This window comes from Botrytis porri (assembly GCF_014898465.1).
Source record: "Botrytis porri strain MUCL 3234 chromosome Unknown BPOR_005, whole genome shotgun sequence".
Taxonomy (NCBI): domain Eukaryota; kingdom Fungi; phylum Ascomycota; class Leotiomycetes; order Helotiales; family Sclerotiniaceae; genus Botrytis; species Botrytis porri.
In genome coordinates this window covers 1802926-1824513 of record NW_024066079.1, presented here as the reverse complement: position 1 = coordinate 1824513, position 21588 = coordinate 1802926, and the positions used below count along the sequence as shown (strand labels likewise).

Sequence of the window (21588 nt, the reverse complement as noted above, 5' to 3'; positions counted from 1 at the left end):
ATAGTGATATACACCATGATGACATCGTTGATTGGCTCCCCACGAACAGCCACAATATCAGCATCGCACTCATTGTTCTTCAACATTTTGACATTCGACATTGCAAAGCAGCGTCTTCCTTCCTACCACGCACTGAAGCTCTTCCAACAGTCTTTAATAAGAATAGATATATAGTTTGAGTCACTATGAAGGCGGCTATCGCTATTCCGGTCACTCTGGCTATGGTATACAGGGCTGGATCGCACAAAAGCTTAACTCCAGCAGGTATTGTTGCAGCGGTTCTCACAGCTGCCGCACACGCTTTACATCCATGGAATTTACCCTTTGCGCTTTTGATTATATTCTATGTCATTGGCACAAGAGTTACCAAGGTTCGTTACTCCTTTGTAACCTCGTCCATCTACTGTTCTGATGAATATAGGTCAAACACGATGTCAAGGCTAAGCTAACAGTACAATCTACCGGGTCTGCCGGTGGTGAAGGAGCTCGTACTCACATGCAAGGTACGAAATTGCCTCTTCTATCCCGATGCTAAACTAACATGTGTATCTAGTTATTTCTAATTCTGCCGTGGCCTCTGTTCTTACTCTTATGCACGCATATCAACTACACAAACGAAGAAACGAGCCAGAATCGTCTAACGACGCATGCTACACATGGGGTGGTGATCTTCTTGTAGTGGGAATAATAGCAAATTATGCAGTTGTTGCGGCAGATACCTTTAGCTCGGAACTTGGAATCCTATCTTCAGCCCATCCACGGCTTATTACATCCCCGACCCTGCGAAAAGTACCACCGGGAACAAATGGAGGTGTTACGGTTTGGGGGCTCGTGGCAGGTCTGCTAGGTTCTCTCATTATAGTTACTGTTTCGATGGCTCTGGTGCCATTCTGTAGCCCTCAGAAATTTGCGGAAAATGGATGGTCCTTCTTACAGCGACAACGATTTACCTATGCGTTAACCATATGGGGAGCTCTTGGCAGTGTGGTGGATAGCTTCTTAGGCGGTTGGTTCCAAATGAGCGTTGTGGACACAAGGACTGGACGTATCGTCGAAGGACAAGGTGGAAAACGCGTACTGGTCGTTGCGAGTGATCCCATCGGTCTGCACCAGGAAAAGATCACCCAATCTGATGCTTCCAATACTCCACTTAAGTCCAGTCTCAAGCCTGGCCATCCAAGTCGTATCATCGAGAACGGATATTTAAACATCCTTGATAATAATGAGGTCAATTTTCTTATGGCATTGACTATGAGCTTGGGAGCTATGGGTATTGCAAGTTGGGTATGGAATGTCCCATTTTCAAGCATTTATACTTTTTGAGGGGCAGTGTATCCACGGCTTATGATCATACTCAGTCGTTGTAATATGTACACATAGATTCTAGATAAATGATATTCATGTATGATTTTTTCAATACCTCATAGCGAGTTAGGGCAGTAGAGGCATCCACAAGTGTAGTTTGGACATTAGCATGCCTCTAAGTGAATTATATAATAATTAAATGTACAACAATTACGATCCATCAATTCCATTGAGGTATGCTTCTTTGGAAAGAAAAGAATATCAAAGGTATATCAAAGTCCCAGAACTGCCTCCAGGTATGATTCTGTACCGGCACTACTGGGCATCACCTTTCAACGTTTTGTTTTCAGCAACTATCTGCTCGGCCCAGATTTTTAAGTTTTCGATCTGTTTATCTCTCCTCTTCACTCGATCTGTCAAACTTTGTACGGTGGCACCTGCAGGTTCGAGTTCTTTGATACGTCTTCCACTTTCAGCCAGTTGCGCAACAAGATACTGAATATGCAGAGCTGCATCTGTAGTAGGACGACTCATGCGACTGGGTTGCCCTTCTTGAACCCCTTGGGCGGCTTTAAGTGAGGCAGCAGAGAAAGCCCCGCTCGAAGCTGGTCTTTGAGGCTTGATCTTTCCTGGTGGTCTTAGAGGAGCAGGAGGAGGTGGTGGTGGTGGTGCTTCCGGATCAGATTCAGAATCACTAGGTGGTCGTGGTGGGAGCTCGAAGTGTGCACGGGGAGCTGGTAGAGGCGAAAGCTCACTGGAAGGTCCGGCTCCTCGATGGACTACTGGTCGGCGAGGGACTATTGGTCGTCGAGGGCTTTCAGGCTCAGAATCTATTGGGGAAAATGAAAATAGAGATTGCTGCTCGGGAGTCAGGTGATTGTAATCGAAATCGCTAAAGTCAATAGTATCCCAAATATCTTGTTGTCTCGGCGATAAGATACCGACGTATAAATCAGGCCTATGTATACCACGACGTCTAGGCTCTGAAGCTCCTCTTGGTTTCGTCCCCGTCTTGGGTTCTTTTGCTGCTTTCTTCTCTGCCTTTTGCGCTTTCTTTGCTTCCTTCTTGGCTTTCTTAGCTTCTTTCCTTGCTTTGTTTGCTTCTTCGCCATCATTATCTTTTGGAACTTTCAGAGGAGCGCGATAAGTTGGTGGCGCAGGTCCGAGTCCTAGAGCTTCTCTATACCCGCTCCTTCCCTTTGGGCAATTAGTCCCCTTCTCACAATGCGCAATCCATTGTTTCACGAGATCTTTCTTCGTATCATCCCAATCCTTGGAGTCCTTGACGACATTCAAAGTTTCGAGAGCTTTAGGTGTATCACCGTCATAGTATACAGCAATAGCGGCCAAGTACGATAATTCTACAATCAACTTCTCATCACTGACTGCTTCAGCCTGAAGTCTAGCTTGATCCACTGCTGCCAACACTCTATTCATATCGCCAGTGACCTTACCGTTTAAGGCTCGCTGAAGAATCATGAAACCCATCAATATATGAATAGTTTGAGCACTGGCATGTGCTTGCTGTTGACTGAGTTGATTCTTTTCCTTTTCTGCATCTGTGTTGGTTTCAGTAAGGCTCTTTCGTATCTTCTCAATTTCTTGCTTGAGCGCATCAACTTGTTTGGAGAGTGCGCTGTTTTGTTCCTCAAGTTCTTTAATTTTCTCAGCATGAGCCCGCTCACGTTCAGCAGCGACGGCAGGTGCTTTACCCCCACCCTCAGTATTGTCAATTGGCTTCGCGGTTGCGGCTGCCAAGTGGAGCGTAAGTTTATCCAAAGTTTCGTGAAGCTCCTTCTGCTCTGCTGTCATGGTATTGATTAGAGCATTACTCTCTTGCGTTATTGCTGTCAGCTCATCAATCTGCTGCTGGTAGTCGTCAACTTGAGCCTTGAGTTTTTCTTCCTGAGCGCCCCATTCGTATTGCTGCCTTTCGTATTCAGCAACCCTGTTTTTATTATGCTCCAATTCTTTTTGGCTTGGATTAGGTTGTACTTTTTTTGGTCGCAGGCTCCTCAAACGACCGATCTCGAACTGGAGTGCCTCGTTCTCCTCCTTTAGAAGTCGAATCATTTCGGCATCTTCCTTTCTCTTCTCACCCAAGCGATTGATCTCGCTTGTGGCTCTACTTAACTTTCCCGTAATAGTTTGAATAATTTCGGCACCTCCCGTGTTCTCTTTCTTCAGTCGATTGATCTCATTCACAGCTTTCCTTGTATTTTGCGTCAAATTTTCAATATCTTTCGTAGCCTTGTCTAACTCTTGCTTCAGACGTTCAATCTCGCTCGCATTTGCTCCTTCGCCGAATTTTGTCTTTCGGACCTCTTCGAGCTCCTGCAATAACTTCTCTACGCATTCTTGAACAACGCCGTATTCCTTTTGACTGGCTTCTAATTGTCTTTGACTAGCTTCTAGCTGCCTCCTGAGTTCTCCTGAGTTCTCTACACCTAGGTTCTTTTGCATGTCGTCCAGCTGTTTCTTGAGCTCCATATTCTCCTTAAGTATGGTCTGGTTCTGCTGAGCCAATTCTCCATGGCTTGCACCCGGGGTCCCAATCCTAATTTTCGTTTCCTGCTCTCCAATTTTCAGCTTCTGGGCTCCAATTTCAGACTCTTGTTGAGAAATTTTGACGTCTTGTTCTTTCACTCGTTTTTCGAGTTTCTCAATTTCCGCTTCCAAGACCACAAATTCCCGACCCAGTTTTCCAGATGAGTCATTCAGTGCTTTTGACAAGGTCTCTATAGTACTCTCACACGCAGTGATTCTCTCCTTCGATTGTTTGACTTTCTCATTCAATTGATTGATTACGGTTTGTTGCTGGACAACCTGAGCGCCAAGAGTATTTCTGTCTTTTTTCAAAAACTGCTCTCTAACGATTTGTTCTTTTTCTTCGTCCACATATTGCTGGATTCGTTTTTTCAACGCGAGAACATTGTCTTCCAGAGCTTCTCTCTCCTTTCCTGCCTGCTCTTCATTGATAGCTGCATCTAGGAATCTCACTTGTGAGCTCTCCAATCCGCGAATCTTTTCGTCCAAGCCCTTCTTCACCTCTTCCATTTTAGCTACTTCCTTCTTAAGTTGTTTTTTCTCGTGCTCTAAACGCTTGATGGTGGCTTTAAGTTCATCATCCCCGTGATTTTCGGCCTCTTCCAAGTCTTTCTCCAACTTCTTGATTTTCTCATTCTTTTCGAGAGCTTGTTTTTGCAGAATTTCGACCTTCTTGTCTTTGTCTGTATCTTTGGCGGCAGCCTTTTCTCTTTCTTTTTTCTCGACCTCTGCTTGTTTAGACAAAGCATCGAATTTTTGTTCGAGTGCCCGAATTTTGTCATCTTTATCACGCATGGCCTTTGCATGGTTTTCAGCTTCAGCTTTTCTCGTCTCCTCTTCCTTTTCTTTGTCCTTTTGATGTTTTTTGTCGCGCTTTTCTTGTGCGGCCTTGTCGATTTTAGCCATGGCCTCTCTCCTTTCTTTATCGAGTTTTGCATTACGGGTTTCTATCTCCAGCTGTGCGACCTCCTGCCGCCTTAATTGGTCTTGGAGCGCCATCAATTGAGCCACGTACTTGTCGCCTTCTTGTCCCTTGTTCTTTAGCTCAGCCTCGAGCTTTGCGGCCTTCTCTTGCCATTGCGCTATCGTCATTTCTCCGGGTGCTTTTTTATATGGCAATTTCATTTTTATGGCCTATTGATATAATCAGTACTGGTCTTACATCCGAATTTTACCGGTGCTTAGATATTGCTTGAAAAAGAAATCACACATGAACTTACACCAGCCTCCATCAATTTCTTAACTTCGTCAACTTGTTCTGGTGTGAATTTCCCCTTTTCCAAATCGGCTCTCATCATCCTCTCCGCCTCATCCCAGCTCGCAAAGTACTCGGCCGTGGTTTCTTGTTCGGGTCTCTCAGCCAAGTTCGGCCCAGGTTGATTGACAGTGGCCGTACCTCGTATGGTCTCTGCTTTCTTCGTGGGCACTGGTTTATCGTTATCTTTGGATCCGGACGTTCCCTCATTTTTTTTATCTTCTCCCTCTGCGGACGGAATAGGCAACTCGAACCCTGGAGCCCACTGATCATCCTGTATCAAATCAATTAGGTGGGTTCTTGGACTTGTGGTTATGAGTATAGGGTCATACTTACGTCACCTGGTGGTGGCACCGCTGTCATTGTGACAAAGTTCAATAGCTACTTTCTTGAATTGGTACAGTAAGGTCAGCTGGGGTTTTCACAGACCAGTATATCTAAACTTGTAGTTGATGTCGAGTGTAGAAACATACCATGGATCTGGATCATGGATCGATATACAGTGAGCTCTTTGAGGAAACTCAGTCCATTGTTTTTGACGCATCCGGCACAAATAACTATTTTTTGTAGTCCTAATCACAAAGAGATATCGCGTGTCTGTCAATCTAATTGGTGTCGCATTGAAAGAAAATACGCTGCAGCTGCTGAAGAAAAAGAGCAATGGGCGTAGAGTTTCTAATACATGTCCGCTTCGAGCCTCGCTTGAGGTCTTGTGTACTATTACATTCTCGGATCTCAATGTCAAGCGAGTCTTGGAAATGTCCAAAGAACTGTTCACAATGAATCTATATCATAGAAGAATGATTTTTCATGTAACACTGGTATCAATGATTCCGTCCTGGCCACAAACTCACAACAACATTCACCTCTGCCTACCCTCAGACACCCACTTTCGTCTCCTGCGTCCCCTTCTTCTCCTCATCAATCCTAATATGAGCCTCCCTCATCAACCCCTCCACCTTCCTACCCCATCCCCTAACATTAACCCCCCTCACCAACGCAACCCTCGCCTCCTTCCACCTCTCCATCCCCATAAAACACAATCCTCGATACAAATAACATTTACTAATCTCATAGAAAAAATTCTGTTCCTCTGCAAGAAATGAAGCATTTTCCACATGACTCAAAGCTCGTTCGTACTCGGACGTCGCGAGGAGTGCACAGCATCGGATGAGTTCGGCATTGATGTATCCTTTGAAGATTCGGTTGTTTATTTTGAGTGATTCTCTGGCACGTTGCGCAGCTGCGGATTCTTGACGGTGGCGAGATGGTATGGAGCCGTGAGTTGTTCCTGGAGGTTGTGGGATAGGGGTTTCTTTGCTGGGAAGCGCTGGTTTTGCGTTCGGTGGCTCCATTGGATTTCTGGGAAGAGCTAGAGTGGAAGATGAATAGTAAGCATGACTGTGGGATTGACGCAGGCTTTGATTAATCTGCGTGAGGCTCATATCAACCATTTTGATGATATAAACTGCCTAGCGCATAGAAGTATAACATACCTAAACCATCGATCTATCCACGAAAGCCTTGTACACCAATTATCTTCCACGCCTTCTCAAAATCCTCTTTGTAACCTCAATCTTTAACAAAGAAGCCGACGAAGAACACAAAAGATTTGCGATTTCGAACTAGTAAGCTAGAACATCGGCTTTGACTTTTCTCAATCAATCATCGCGCGTATTATCCCTTAGCACAATTTACTATCCCAAAGCAGTTTTGATAAAACTTTACTTTGATAATGAAAAGATTTATCTTGCTGTATTTTGCTGAGAATCTCTCACATGTGTAGTCAAAGAATAGATAATCCTGGCTGAGACAATTTTTGGCGAACAAAGAAAAGCGAAATGAAGTGCTACCGCCAGAAATGCAGTGGTGTAACGGGGATAAAGAGCTGAAGGTGAGCTGGCTCGATCTTGTCTGAGGTGAAAGAAGATCATGGAAGGGTTCTGGAATATTGAGAATGGTTGACATGGAAAGGTGAGGTTTTCTTGATGGTGCACTGATTTGGTTTAATAATGGAGTCTGATCAACTTGCCAGCTTTTTTATCATCGAATTCGATTAATCCTTATCTCATTTACATATTCATATTTGAGATGCATGATCTGAAATGGATGTGATTTCTTGGGTTAAGGAATAATAACAAAGTCCTTGTTGTGTTGTTTCAATCGTCTACCTAGCTACGTACCTAGTAGGTCTATGTGCACTAAACAAGTCCTATTATGCCACCACTCACTTTAACATTGTTACGGGCATCAAGAATGAAGTCAACAGTGATGTGTTACTAACATCCACCAAGAATATACAAAGAATTTTGATTCGTGAGTAATGATCTGTCATAGATGTGCATATACCAACATACAGCCCAGAGCCCAAAAGACCTAAAAGCATTGCTAAATCACACCTTACCTACCAGACATATGCTGGGTAAGACAAATCCTTGATATTGAGCATAGTTTGACAAGAGACATTCGCTCCAATTACCATGGCAATTCAACCTTCCCTGGGGTCGATCGCGCCAGCTCGAATGAGCATATTCAAGATAGTTTGGTTACCATTCTTTACAGCTTCCCGGATTGCAATTTGCGGATTATAGTTGCGCTCCCAAGAGTCTCCCGTTGAATGAGCAACCGAGGCATTGATATCAACGCCGAGGTCGATCAACTTTTTGACCATATACTCATTGCCATTTCTTACAGCTTCCTGTAAAGGCGTGCCACAATTTTATTAGCCGGGACTTTGACATCAGCTCCAGCTAGTAGCAACATATCTAAGATTGTTTGATCTCCATGTTTCACAGCTTCTTGGATTGCAACCCCAGGATTAGGGTTCCAGCGTAGTCCTGGGGCTCCTGGAGCGTTGAGATCAGCACCGAGTTGAATCAACTGTGTGATAATCCGTTCATTCCCTTTCTTAACAGCCTCTTGAAGTGCTGTATCAGAATGACTATTAGCGGGAGCGTTTACCTCCGCTCCCTTTTCGATCAGCAAGTCAATCATTACATTATCCCCTGTCTTAGCAGCCTCTTGAAGCGCTGTACCTCGATAATCGACGGAAATATTGACGTTAGCTCCAGCTTCAACCAATAAAGCCACAATTTCTTTGTTTCCTCGGCTTGTTGCCATGATCAGCGCTGTACCCTTGGAACTGAGGAGGTCCACCTGAGCCCCCGCTTCAAGTAACGTAGTAATGGTTGGCAATTTGCCACAGCTAGAAGCCGTGTATAGGGGTGTCATCCGATTTCTACCAGAGTGGTGATTTAGATTTGCCCCCTTTCCAATGAGAAAACGAACTACATAATCATTGCCACTGGAAATCGCCTGTAGAAGCAGGATCTGGAGTATCTCCATGTCAGCTTCAATCTTAGGCCGGATTACCTCCTCAAACAATGTGTCCATGATGGGGATGTCTCTGTGTGTAGCAGCAAGCTTAAGTGCGCGAAAACAGACGCTCAGACTTAATTGATCCTTTTGCTGGAGGATTGAGACAACAAGCTGATGTTCTCCGATACCCGCAGCCTTTTCAAGGGCGTATGCCAAGTGTTCCTGATTGATATATGAGTGTTGGACTAGAATAATCTCCGCTATAGCACGGTGTCCATTTTCAATTGCTAATTTGATGTATTTTTCAGACCAACGGTCTTTACCCAATCATGATACTCATCAGATGATGATTGTGTGATGCTTGACCTTTCACTCGGAGTAGAACCCATTGGCGAGCCATCGCTTGAACTAAGCTGTGCTTGTGTTTCGAGTATCTCTTGTACGAGATCTCGATGCCCTTTACGGCACGCTTCACACAATGAATCTTCATCATTGTTGTTTCTATCATATAGATTCAACCCCGCAACTATGAGCTCTCGGAATATTTGAGAATGTCCGCCTTTAGCGGCATCATGAAGTACAGATCTTCCTGCCGCGTCCTTCGCATTGTGCTCAATATTCGTATTGAGAAGGACTTTGATAATCTTCAAATGGCCATTAAAGGCAGCTACGTGCAGTGCGGTTTTTCCAGTATCAGTGGTCTCCATAAGATTCCCCCCTTCATGTAGCAGCAACTCGAGCGAAGTAATATATTTCCACCTTGCACAATTTTCAAATAGTCAGACTTTTTTCTAACTCCTTCCGATTCTGAATCGCTTCATCGTAGGCATCCTGTAGGCTGGTGACATTGCAAACGTCTTCTTCGTCATTGTTAACTACCTTTGAATGCATTATTTTCATATGCCTCATCAGATTGTCTTTCCGTGCCGATTCTTTGAACTTGCATTCAGGCCCCTTGCACATGTATTGTGGATCCACGCTTCCATGCTTGCCTTCATGGCGTCGTAAATCGCTGCGCAAAGCAAAGCCGCTTTGGCATGTAACACACTTGTATGGCCGTATGTGAGTATTCCAATGACGACTAGAGTCAATAATCAGCTATATTAAGCTCTTAATAAAGAGAGGATGGAGACTATGAAAAGTATACTTCAAAGACCCTTTAGTAGGCAGGGCTTTCGGACAGAATTCGCACCCAAACGTGCCTGGAGCCCGAAGACTGGCGGTACTAGATGTCATCACAACATCATCGAATACGTAAATGATGTAGGAGTTGATTTCTAGTTCAACAGTCAAATATAGTAGAAAGAAATAATCAAAGAGGCGCAAAGGCTAAGAGCATGCGATCGGGCGGAATGTATCAATTCTGAGATTTGAAAATTATAGGGATTGTATGCACGAAATCGGTGTATGGAAGATGAGTCTGTAGTGTGGTGAGATCTTATTTTCCTACCAATAAATCACTTATAGGAAGATGTTCCCCTCTCTAAATTTTTGAATTTTGTCAAGTATTCGGAATTCCAGTGCAGCGTGTTTTGCTCGCCTCATCATACCGCCGCCTTACATCGCCACATCATCTTATTGGCCGTCCGAAATCTATCTGCAGCACGCAAATATGTCGGCCACGATCAACAAGGAGCAGTCGTAAGTTTTTTTTTGGAACTAACGCAAGTATGCCTCCTCCAGCTCAAGCAGTCCCGAGACGGAATGGATTAAAATCGAATTTCAATTCGAACTCAGCCCCGGCGAGGTCCCTATTGGCAATCTTGAAGCTTCTTCGGATCATTCTCCTGCAAGTTTTCCCCTTACACATCCAATTGACAATGTGTTGTACGACAATGTCGAAACTCTCGACATTTCTAATTGGAACGACGATGTGAGAGCCGACCAGACAGCATTACTTCCCACTGAGTTCAACCATGCAAAAGTTCCGAACTGGAATTACAATTCAACAGGCGACACAGCAACCACCTCCTTGGATTCATTCATGAACTTCCAGAATTTTATATCATTTGAGCCAAAAGCGACCTCAAGTGATACTAGGTATCTTCAGGGTCTCTGGGATGGAATCGATGCGGCCATCAATGTACACGGCCAGTAAACGGATTTCTTCGCGTTGGCACTGAACATAATTGGTTGTGGCAAGACTTTTGGACGCCAAAGTGACTGCAATCGTCACATGAAGAAGCATGGAATTCCAGAGTATTCTTGCCCCGCACCTGGATGTGGCAGGGAATTTTATCGTCGTGACAAGGTGATGGATCATGCTCGACGTATTCACCACTTTGAGCTGTAAATGTAACTTGGCAAGGTTCTTTTTGTGGAGTTATGGCCACAGATATGAGCCAAATAGCAAGATTCTGGGGAACCTTTCTTCCTTGCTTTTCATTTCGATCGAAATGGTGTGTTTTGCGATCTGGGTTAATGTTGTTGAGAATGTTCATTTTTTGGGTTTTTGGAAAGAGCTACTGTCGGGGGATTGCAACGCTTATTTCATTTCATTTCATTTCATACACTCTGATTCGAGGAAGGGGTTTTGCATAGTCAGTCGTTCTCGCAACTTTTTTTTAATTTCCTTGATCTCTCCTTACCCAGTTAGCCTGGTTAAGATATCAAACATTCGCGGACTCCAAACCCATCCCTGGATAATCACGTGACATGCATCTGACTTTTTCTGGCGTTTGTCTAGTGTTATAAGTAAGTAATCTTTGTGGCTTGGAATTGAAGCTGAGCATACCGAAAGTCTGATACTTGATAGTAGACATGTTCTAATGAGATTGATTGAATTTACATCATACCACGTGACTGACGGACTTGAAGATTATTTCTAACTGAGCTTATTGGACCCCAAAGATTTTGTGCGCACCGCACACTCAAGACTCCGAAATTTTACCTCCTTGAGCACGACCACCGAGAAATCGTCAGAGCAAGCCAATGAAGTTTCATGTAACATGAGCTCAAATTTTTGATCTTTCCACCAACATCGGGTGACCAATCACAGATTGACGATACATGTTGTGGCTGAGAGGTCCTCCGACCTAACATGACATGCATGAATGAGTTCATAGTGAGCAGGGCAGATAGGGCAAGTAGGGCGTCAAATCACGAGCAGGATGTGAACCAATACTATTGATGCCTCGCGCAGGCATCACAATTATCACAAACATCGATGGCAATTCCATTGCCTCTCCAGAACCAGAGAATGCCAACAGATTCTTTAGGTACATCTCATCTCTTCTTCTTGTTGATAGGGCGGTAGATATTCGAGATCCAGAGCGTCAAAAACATCTCAAACATTTGTCCAATCAGCACGACACACCAAAGGCGCGTACCATTCTTAGGATGAGATTCCACTTCCACACCCTGCATTCCCTGTTGTGAATAGTCGCGGACAGTAGAAAATCTCCACTATACCAAAAATCAGGGGCAACAGGGGGGCTTCATATCAAGTGATAAAGATACTAAGGGCAAGGTTTTCAAAGCTCCATATTTCTAATATATTCACAACAATTTTCATCTCCACGCAACCAATTCATCCAGAACACCCGGCGTTGTGTCCAGATATGCTCAGAAAGAGGTACTCTACCCTTGATCCGTCCCTAGAATCTAAGATAAAGTGATCTCCAATCTTTAACCCCAGTCATTTTGGTTTGTTTCATCGTATCCTATCGGGTTTAGATACTATTGACCTCCACTTTAAAACAGGCCCTCATATAAGGAAAATGGCTTCAACGTCTCGAAATGTCTTTTTGAGTCCTCAGTCATCAAAGTTGGCACTGGATAGGTTATGGCTTTGCGAAAAAGGAACTCGTAGTACCTTGTTCAAAAGGTTGTTGTCGTCCACAACAATACATTCCTTCCTCATTTATTGCTGAAGACATACTCTCATCACTCTTTCTGAGAGAAAGTCAATCTTCTTCTTTTCAATTCCTCGAACGTTACGTCTAGTCACTCATTATTTTTCTTCTTCATTTAATTTCTTAATTATGATTCGGCGAATCGTGTCCACTGCCACTCTGGCGCTTGCTTTCATCGGTGAAGTTTCCGCGACGAATAAGTATACGTTAGTCGATGATTATGCAGGAACCAATTTTTTTGATATGTTCGATTTTTATACGGTACGTGCGGTATTCTGTCAATAATTAGATAGAAGTAAAGAGACGGGGCGACAATTGTCACGGCTAGTTAGCGGACGAATTATACATGTTGAAACGGATCTTTTGGGAAACGAATTTGTCTGATATATTGAAAATAGGGAGCCGACCCAACAACCGGATTCGTTTCATATACTTCTAAAGAAGTAGCCCAAAATGCAAACAGCGAGCTTGGTGTAGCCTTGACAAAGGTCGAGAATGGACAAGCTTATATGGGTGTCGACTACGTCAATGTGGTCACCACTGGCCGGCCCAGTGTTAGGATACAAAGTAAAGAGACCTATACTCATGGCTTGATTATTGCCGACCTTGCGCATATGCCGGCTAGTATTTGTGGTACCTGGCCAGCGTTCTGGACCGTCAATACTACCAATTACCCACAATACGGAGAGATAGGTATTCTTGGAAACATCCACGAGAAGACTGTCAGCTTGCAAACGCTTCATACCGGAGAAGGATGCTATATTTCCGGTAACCAATATTCAACTCAATCAAAAGATAACGTCACAACATACAACTGCGATGATTCTGCTACCTCAAGCATATTTGGAACCCAAGAAGGCTCCTCTGCATGCTCTGGTACTAATTCCGACCCAAATTCTTACGGAACGACATTCAATAGCAACGGGGGTGGTGTATATGCCATGCAATGGACGAGCGATGTTATCAGAATGTGGAACTTTGGACCTCATGCGATTCCAGCCGATATAACTGCTGGTACACCAGATCCATCCACCTGGGATCTTCCTGCCTTTACTACCGAAGGAGGAGTTTGTAACATTGATGGATTATTTGCCAACCATAAGATCATCTTCGATACAACATTCTGTGGAGTATATGCTGGAAAAATTGGAATCTGGCAAGAGACAACTTGTTATGACGCAGAGAAATATCCTACCTGTGATAGTTATGTTGGAGCAAACCCAGAAGCATACAAGGAATCTTATTGGCTCATCAACAGTGTTAAGGTTTACCAAAATGATACCTTGGCCGCTACTAGCGCTACTAGGCAAGTATTCAAAATCCAGGAAAGTAGTGTATACTAACCATGAATAGCGCTTCATCTACATCAGCCGCTATCGTTGCTTCTTCGACCGAAATCTCAACTACTGCTAGCCCAATACTTAGCTCGACTGCTCAAGCTGAATCTCTTTTGGGTATCGCGACTTCCGAAGTCGCATCTGTTGTCTCCGTTGTCGCTTCTAGTTCATTATCTTCTGCAGCATGTGTCTCTACAGGTGCTCTCATTTCTGGCCAGACCGCTTGCCCGGTATCTTCTGTAGAGGCATCTTCTACCACAAGCATCATTGCTTCAGTACCATCTGTCGCTACAATTATTCCCACAGCAGCTCCATTAGAGACATCTTCCACAGCCAGTATTATTGCATCAGTATCTCCCGTTCAAGAATCCTCCGCTGTTCGCATTGTATCTTCAGCATCTTCTATTGAGCAATCCTCAGTTGCCGGCGCTCTTACCACTGGTTCAGTTCCATACCCCCATACTACCTCTACCATCTACGGAACAAACACACGCACTGACGAGTTTGGATCTGTTGTAACCGAAACCATTATTCTTTCGACTACCATTTGCCCAATCACTGCTGCCGAGGGAGAAGCCACTCCTTCACCATCCAGCGCAAATGTCGATTCGACCACAACTATTCAAAGTACTATCACAAGCGTCAAATCAGCCGCTACAATCTACAGCACTGTTACACTTCCAGGTGAAGTATCCTCTGCTATCATTGTAGCCACTAGCGAAATTGCACAAACAACTGTCCCAGCTCAGCCTTCATCTACCGAGATCGCTGTGACCAGCGGTCCTATTATTAGTTCGACTTCTGTTTTGGGAGTTGCCGTTAGCAGTCCGATTGCAGAAAACACCAGCAGTGCTGTTGTTGTTCTCCAAACTGCTACCGTCATTCCAGAAGCTTCCACAACTCAAGTATCTGAGGCCGCATATGCTTGGAGCACTGTAACTACCGAGGGAACCAGTACTGTCGTTCCTGTTGGTTTAAGCCCAAGTGTTCCAGCATATGCTGAAAGTGATAGTTCTGTGCCAACTGCTTCAGCTGGAGCTAACTCTGGTGAGACCACCAGCGTCTCTTCCCCAGCTTGCGTACCCTCTGGTGGTGCTCTTTTGTCTGGCCAAACAGCTTGCCCAGAAACACCCGCTACATCGACTAGTACTCTCTCAGGTGAGGTTACTGGCATTGTTTCTTCGGTCGTTATTCCTACCCTAACTTTATCTTCTGCCGCATGTGTCGCTTCCGGAGCTCTTCTTTCCGGTGAAGCAGCCTGCCCAGACACTCCAGCAAAAGCTGTAAGCTCGAGCGTGGCCACTTCCACTCAACCATCCACTACATCAGTAACCAACACTCCTATTCGAAGTGACGCCTCGGTCATCCTCTCTACCGCAACCGTGGTTCCCATGCAATCTGCTCCTGCTCAAGTCGCTACATCTGCCGAAGGCATTAGCACTCCTCAATCATCCAGCGTAGTCGCCCAAGCTGGAACCACCAGTCCAATGATCTTTACCCCAACCTACGCAACCACCTCCTTCATCACAAAACCCACATCTGCATCCGCCAACGCTACCTCTACCCAAACTATTACCTCAAGTAGCGTATCGATAACCGGTACTAGTATCCTTATCGACACCTCTACACTTGGAAGCACCGAAACTTTCATATTCGCCATTCCAAGCGTCTACAGCGCGACTGGAACAAGCGATGCCAGTGCTGTCACTGCTTATCCTTATTTAGACTCTGGAGTCTCAAAGGTCAGTGTTCGGGGATGTATTATGGCTGCTATGGGGGTCATGGCTTTATTATTGGTGGTTTAGATTTTTGAGTTTGAGATTCTTTGATACCTATGGGGATGATGTGGTTTGGTGTAATCTTGGCGGACATTTTGTATATAATTTGAGATAAATACATAGATACAGAGTTAGAGTGTGTATTTATATAGACAAGGAGAAGAAATCTCTTGTATTTGGTTATTTTCTGATTTGATTTGATTTGATTTGATTTGATTCTCTGGCTTTAACAATCATGACATGTTGGCAAAACTCTAGATAAGTACCTAATTGAAGTTGCTTCGAAACCACATTTTTTGGATGAGGTGTGGATGTAATTGGGAGCCCTGGTTACCTATGTGGGTGGGGCGGGGGTTTGGCTTGGTTTGGTTGCGCACGGATATTTGGGGTTTATTAGAATTCAGTGGGCTCGAGGTGGGGTGGGTCAGAGGGGGTTATGCTTGGGATTTCTGGGTTGGGGATTTGGTTTGGTGGTTGTGTGTTTGATGGGTTTGGGGATACTTAGGGGATTGTAGAGGAGGATGGGGATAATGGAGATGATGGGGATGATAGGGGTGCTGAGTGTGTTTCTCATATTGTTTTTGTGTTTACTTTTACCAAGTGGTTTACTGAACGGAGTTCCTTATGCCAGATCTCAATTGCATACGAACGGACTAGTGGTCGGTTATGAGTATGACTAAAAGGAGAAATCTTACGTTAAGCGGTCTTTTGCGATATACTTCATTTTCATGCATTTTCACGAGAAATGACAGCTCAACCGAGTCTATATTTGTCAAGTCAAGTCGAGATTGACGGAGAATAGCGTTCGAAGTCAGATAGAGGCAGTGATGGAAAGTCTGGTGGATGGATGACTATGTTTGGGTGCTGAAAGTGCAGATATTACTGCGTGGGGTGTCTGGAATTACTTGATGCTGATTTGGGCTTGATTCTGGTGCGCAACTCAATCATGGAAAAAGCTTTTAAAGTTCTCCTTGTTTAGGAGAATCTGCCTATGTGTGATATTTCCAGGAACAGATCTTCAGGATGAGAAACAAGATCGACACGGCTCAACGTGGAATTCGAAACTGGGTGGTAGCTTACTGGCAACTTGAATTTCAAGTCATTTTGAAGACTTGGGCAACTCTGGTCTAATTCTAGACACTTTCTCTAGACATTTTCTACAACGCTGTGAAGCTACTCTAAGTCTACTTAGCTCTCATACTAATGTCATTGGACCATTTATCTCTGTAGATCGGGAAGTCTATGTTGTAGGGCTACCATTTGTAGTCCGTGATGTCCAACGTTTCATTGTGTTGATCGTACCTCCAGCAATCTTTGTGAAATTACCCCCCCCGCTACCATCATTTGGACTCGGTCTAAGCTTCGCGAAGATTAAATCCTGTCTGGTAACTTGTCAGTCTTAAGGAACAGATTGATTGGGAAACAATTTTTTAATTCACTCGCAAATGGGACACGGATTCGTCAGATCTTTTGTTTGATAACTTGCAGTTGTTGGCGGTTCTTGGGTGAATACCTCATCACACAGAATCCGATTCAGAGCATCCCCATCCCTGAAAGTTGTCACAAGAGCGACCCTTTCATGTTTTGGATCCTGTCTACAACGAACGTAGGTGATCATGTTGTATGAACACATTCTCCATACGCAATAGATCTGTCGTAAATATTGCTTTCTGTGATACGTGTGTGTAATTTGGATGCCGCCCAATACAACGGCACGAATACACTGAAATAGACCCATCTTGGGATTGCTGGGGGCTTATGGTACTGTCTGACTTTGAAAGAAGGGTTGAATCGAAAGGAAGGAAGTCAAAACTCAAAGAGATATTTGAAGAGAGTAAAAGAATCCTGAGTAAAAAGCAGAAAGACGAAGGCTAGATTTCTATATGGATCTATTTCCACGTTGTTTGCAAGCTTTCGAAGACACCATAGAAACAAAAAAGCTTACTTAAGTCAACTACCCCACTTTCCGACCACCCCCTCTTTTCGACCACCTCAAAAACCACACCGCTTTGAGTAATTATAAAATTTATACTTTGAATAACTCAACAATGCTTTAATCAATTGATTTGAAATTTTGATATTATTATAATTGTGATATGAAGAATAGATATACCGAAGAAGATATCGCAGAGGCTCTTAGAGCGATTACAAATGGAGCAAGCATACGAAGAGCTAGCTTGGATTATGGTGTTCCACGTACCACACTTCACGATCGAATATATGGTGGAGTTTCGCATCAAAAAGGCGCCCAAATACTTCAAAAGTTATCTCCAATTCAGGAGAATCGACTAGCAGAATGGATATTAGTACAGGAAGCTCTTGGTACTAGCCCTACACATCGTCAAATCAGAGAGATGGCAGAGCACCTCCTTATTGTACGAGGGGAGGATCCCTCACTTGGAAAGAAATGGATACATAGCTTTTTTCGAAGGCATCCTAATATTGGAACTAAGAAGCAACATCAAATCGATTCTGCACGAGTTTCAGGTGCTACATCTGATATTATTAAGAAGTGGTTCCGGAACCTCGCAATCCCTGAAATCAAGGCTATTAAGCCGGCCAACAGATGGAATATGGATGAAGCAGGTATAATGGAGGGTCAGGGTCTTAATGGACTAGTAGTAGGAAGCACTGATCGAAGATTTATTCAAAAAAAGCAACCTGGATCTCGAATTTGGACCTCTTTTATAGAATGCATTTCAGCCAATGGAAAAAGCATTACTCCCCTTGTAATATATAAGGGAAAATCAGTTCAACAACAATGGTTTCCAACAGATTTGACTCTATTCAAGGATTGGAACTTTACCGCTACAGAAAATGGATGGACTACAGATGCTACAGCTTTAGAATGGCTGAAAAAGATCTATATCCCTCAAACTACCCCTATTCAGCCGGAAAATTCAAGACTCCTCATTTTGGACGGACACGGAAGCCATGAAACTACAGCATTTATGTTAGAATGCTTTAATAACAACATATATCTCTTATTTCTCCCACCACATACGTCACACGTACTACAACCACTCGATTTATCTGTGTTCTCACCCCTAAAAAGTGCATATCGAATCGAACTTAATAAATTAAGTCTATTATCCGATTCCTCACCAATTGGAAAGCGCAATTTCCTTTCTTGCTATCAGAAGGCTAGAATAGAAGGTTTAACTATTCAAAATATCAAGTCTGGGTGGCAAGCTAGTGGTCTTTGGCCCAAAAATATGGCTAAACCTCTTATGAGTCGACTTTTGCTTGAAAATAGCAATAGAGAGGTTTTATCACTTAATCCTGAATCTGATGATGATCCTATTCTTCAATGGAATATATATTCATCGTTTATTCAATGGAAAACCCCTCAAAAAGGAGCCGATATCAGAAAATATAGAGATATAATGATTCAAGAGAAGGAGATCGATTTGCCAACACGAAGATTACTATTTCGCAAGATTATAAAAGGATTCGATGCTAAGGATTATGAACTCTTAGAGGCAGAGAATAAGATTAGAAAGCTAGAATATCAATTAGATGAAGCATTACCTAGAAAAAGGCGAAAGGTTGTGGTATCTCCAAATTCGAAGTTCGCAGGGATTAGAGCTATAAGGCGTACACAAATTGAAGCTGGAGATCGTGAAGATGAGGTAGATGATAGCTCTAGTGCTATAGAAAGTGATTCTACAGGAGATTTCATTGAAGTTCAATAGTTATTGAGTTATTAAAGTTTTAAGTGTAGATAATATGAATTTTTTAGGTGGTCGGAAACAGGGGGTGGTCGGAAAGTGGGGTAGTTGACTTATATTGGCTTACTTTCAGAGCGATCCGCCTTGTATCATTAGAAATGTTCAATTAGGTTGATAAACCAAAGGAAGCTCTTTCACGATGTAGGGCCTTGTCTTATATCTGGATATTTTCAAAAACACTAATGGGATATGTTACTTCTAATAAAATTGAGCAGAGGAATTTTGAAAATGTGAAGCAAGGGCAACACTATGGCACTAATGACACCCCTTTCACTCCAATATACAATTTCAAGCGTAGCATGACTTCTATTACACTGCCCAAAGATTTCATTGAAGATTTGTCTAAGTGATTAGGTTTATTAGCATGCCAGAAATAGGACGCTATCTAAATCTATGTGTATACGCTATATCTCTAGACCATTGAGTCAATACCAGGACCTCACAACCTTGACATCTTGCAATTGGCTTTATCAACATGTATTATTACAATATGCTCAAATAGCCTATTTACCTCAGCATCAGACTCACGGTCATATAGCAAAACGCGTTGGGCTCAACCTATTTTATCAAATCCGCATAATGGCCGCGGATACTTTACTCCAAAAACGTTGCACAAACTTACCCATTCTCGTCTAAACGAGTGGAGCCCATTTGACCTACTGATCTTGCCCATAGTGCAAAATATGATAATGCTGTGCGACTTTGTGTGCGACTATAGCCTTATAAGGACATTACATGAAGTGTTTACAGAATCTACAATTCTTATGCTTCCTGAAAAAAATCGCATTGAGGTCTAGAATGACAGCACGAAAACTTGCCACAATGAACTTGTAGATGAAAGTCACATCTAACGTGAATGTCAGAAGATACGATGCATGCAAAATCTGAACTAGTGTCAGCGTTTGGAATTGCACGAGATGTTTCCACTTTCAATCCAATTTAGAGAAGCGCATCAATCATACGCGAATGGATCGCCAATCGCGACAGTCAACACACAAAATGCACATCGTGAGCTAACTATAAAGCCTTCCCAACACGCTTACTTGATGTCTGTCAACTGAGAAGAGAGTCGGCGATAGTTGTCTTGGTTGAGAAAACAGACGCGTCATTTCATAGTCCCCAAAATATTGGCTTCAAGCAGCGCTGTGCAACTCTCAGCCATCGCTGGGGAGGTCACGAGCCTCTACAAACTAAAAGCGAAACTTTCATGCAACATAGAAAGGCCATTGTATGGAAAACCTTGCCGTTAACGTTTGGAGACGCCATTTCGATTGTGAGAGCACTTGGCATTCGGTATATTTGGATTGACAGTCTGTGCATAATTCAGAATGACGAGGACGACTGGAAGAAAGAGGCTGCCCGTATGGTTATTGTGTACTCAAATAGTAACCTAAACTTGGCGGCTACTGGTTCGTATGATAGCCGAGGGGGTGCTTTCATCACCGAAAACTCCTTCTCAAACACTTAACACTTTCATTACAATCGCATCGAATCAGTTCAGCAAGATTAAGAAGATTAGAGAATGGAAGCTCCATCTTTGTCAGACCCTCACTCGAGGTGGTTCATCATCGATACAATTCACCTAATTACCCATATTTAATGTATCGCGCAGTGCTCAGCACACGCACGCCACTTTTGACTCGAGCCTGGGTCTTTCAAGAACAGAGGCTAGCGCCTCGCACGATCCATTTCCATCCATCGGAACTAGTGATGGAATGTAAATCAGGCCTACGGTGTGAATGTACGGGACTTGAGAAGTTGTACGCGATTTCTATCACAACAGAGTCTAAGCTGGAACAGATTGAAGATTTAAAAGTATTTGAACAGTGGTTCGATATAGTTCGGGAGTACTGCAAGTTGAGCTTGACACGACCGACTGACCGACTCACAGCTCTCATTGGAGTCGCAAGTACATTTCAGGACCGATAAAAATGTGGATACTTAGCTGGTCCCTGGCAGTCTGATATAGCTAGAGGTCTTCTCTGGACATTTAGGGGGGCTCACCAATCAATTAAAAAAAATGAGCAAGACATATCACAAAACAAACCAATATTTGCATGTAGTTGGTCATGGGCTTCGGCAGCTTTCAAAGATGGCGGAATCATAACCTTTCCTGCTACTCAGGATAGTACTTTTAAAACACACAAATGCTTCTCTTATATTGGTACAAACCTGCCACCAACAGCTGTTGAGTCTCTTAAATTCTTGGAAACGGATATCCCTAAGGTAAGAATCCAAGGTTTGGGAGTAGCTGGCGAAATTGCGAAGAAACATGGTGAAGTAGGCGGAGTAACGCTGAATTTCGCAAGCTATTCAGCGAAAGCTCCCTCTCCCGAGACAATAATAAGTCTCGACTTCTCCAACGACCATGCAACCAATGAAACTACCAAAATACTTTGTATGGTTGTCGGTACTATGCGTTTGAAAGATTCAACGACAAAACCAAAAACGGCGTCTTGAATT

At 43.5% G+C, this 21588-nt stretch overlaps 7 protein-coding genes across 7 annotated transcripts; 4 read left to right on the top strand and 3 right to left on the bottom strand.

Moving 5' to 3' along the window:
- Positions 1-185: 185 nt before the first annotated feature.
- Positions 186-1323, top strand: EAF01_004231 (uncharacterized protein; the record flags this gene model as incomplete). The annotated part of the gene is made up of 3 exons (XM_038912485.1): positions 186-371; positions 422-503; positions 554-1323. 3 exons carry the CDS (start codon positions 186-188, stop codon positions 1321-1323), a joined length of 1038 nt encoding a protein of 345 aa, XP_038772169.1.
- A 297-nt stretch (positions 1324-1620) lies between these two features.
- Positions 1621-5470, bottom strand: EAF01_004230 (uncharacterized protein; the record flags this gene model as incomplete). The annotated part of the gene is made up of 3 exons (XM_038912484.1): positions 1621-4986; positions 5073-5381; positions 5444-5470. 3 exons carry the CDS (start codon positions 5468-5470, stop codon positions 1621-1623), a joined length of 3702 nt encoding a protein of 1233 aa, XP_038772168.1.
- Positions 5471-5985: 515 nt separating this feature from the next.
- EAF01_004229 (uncharacterized protein) lies at positions 5986-6462 on the bottom strand (the record flags this gene model as incomplete). Its single annotated transcript, XM_038912483.1, has 1 exon — positions 5986-6462. One exon carries the CDS (start codon positions 6460-6462, stop codon positions 5986-5988), a length of 477 nt encoding a protein of 158 aa, XP_038772167.1.
- A 1133-nt stretch (positions 6463-7595) lies between these two features.
- Positions 7596-9132, bottom strand: EAF01_004228 (uncharacterized protein; the record flags this gene model as incomplete). Its single annotated transcript, XM_038912482.1, has 3 exons — positions 7596-7805; positions 7847-8647; positions 8740-9132. The coding sequence occupies 3 exons, from the start codon at positions 9130-9132 to the stop codon at positions 7596-7598; spliced, it is 1404 nt and encodes a 467-aa protein (XP_038772166.1).
- Positions 9133-10037: 905 nt separating this feature from the next.
- On the top strand, positions 10038-10523 carry EAF01_004227 (uncharacterized protein; the record flags this gene model as incomplete). Its single annotated transcript, XM_038912481.1, has 2 exons — positions 10038-10066; positions 10109-10523. 2 exons carry the CDS (start codon positions 10038-10040, stop codon positions 10521-10523), a joined length of 444 nt encoding a protein of 147 aa, XP_038772165.1.
- Positions 10524-12408: 1885 nt separating this feature from the next.
- On the top strand, positions 12409-15421 carry EAF01_004226 (uncharacterized protein; the record flags this gene model as incomplete). The annotated part of the gene is made up of 3 exons (XM_038912480.1): positions 12409-12540; positions 12678-13585; positions 13633-15421. The coding sequence occupies 3 exons, from the start codon at positions 12409-12411 to the stop codon at positions 15419-15421; spliced, it is 2829 nt and encodes a 942-aa protein (XP_038772164.1).
- Positions 15422-17490: 2069 nt separating this feature from the next.
- Positions 17491-19089, top strand: EAF01_004225 (uncharacterized protein; the record flags this gene model as incomplete). Its single annotated transcript, XM_038912479.1, has 1 exon — positions 17491-19089. The coding sequence occupies one exon, from the start codon at positions 17491-17493 to the stop codon at positions 19087-19089; it is 1599 nt and encodes a 532-aa protein (XP_038772163.1).
- Positions 19090-21588: the final 2499 nt, after the last annotated feature.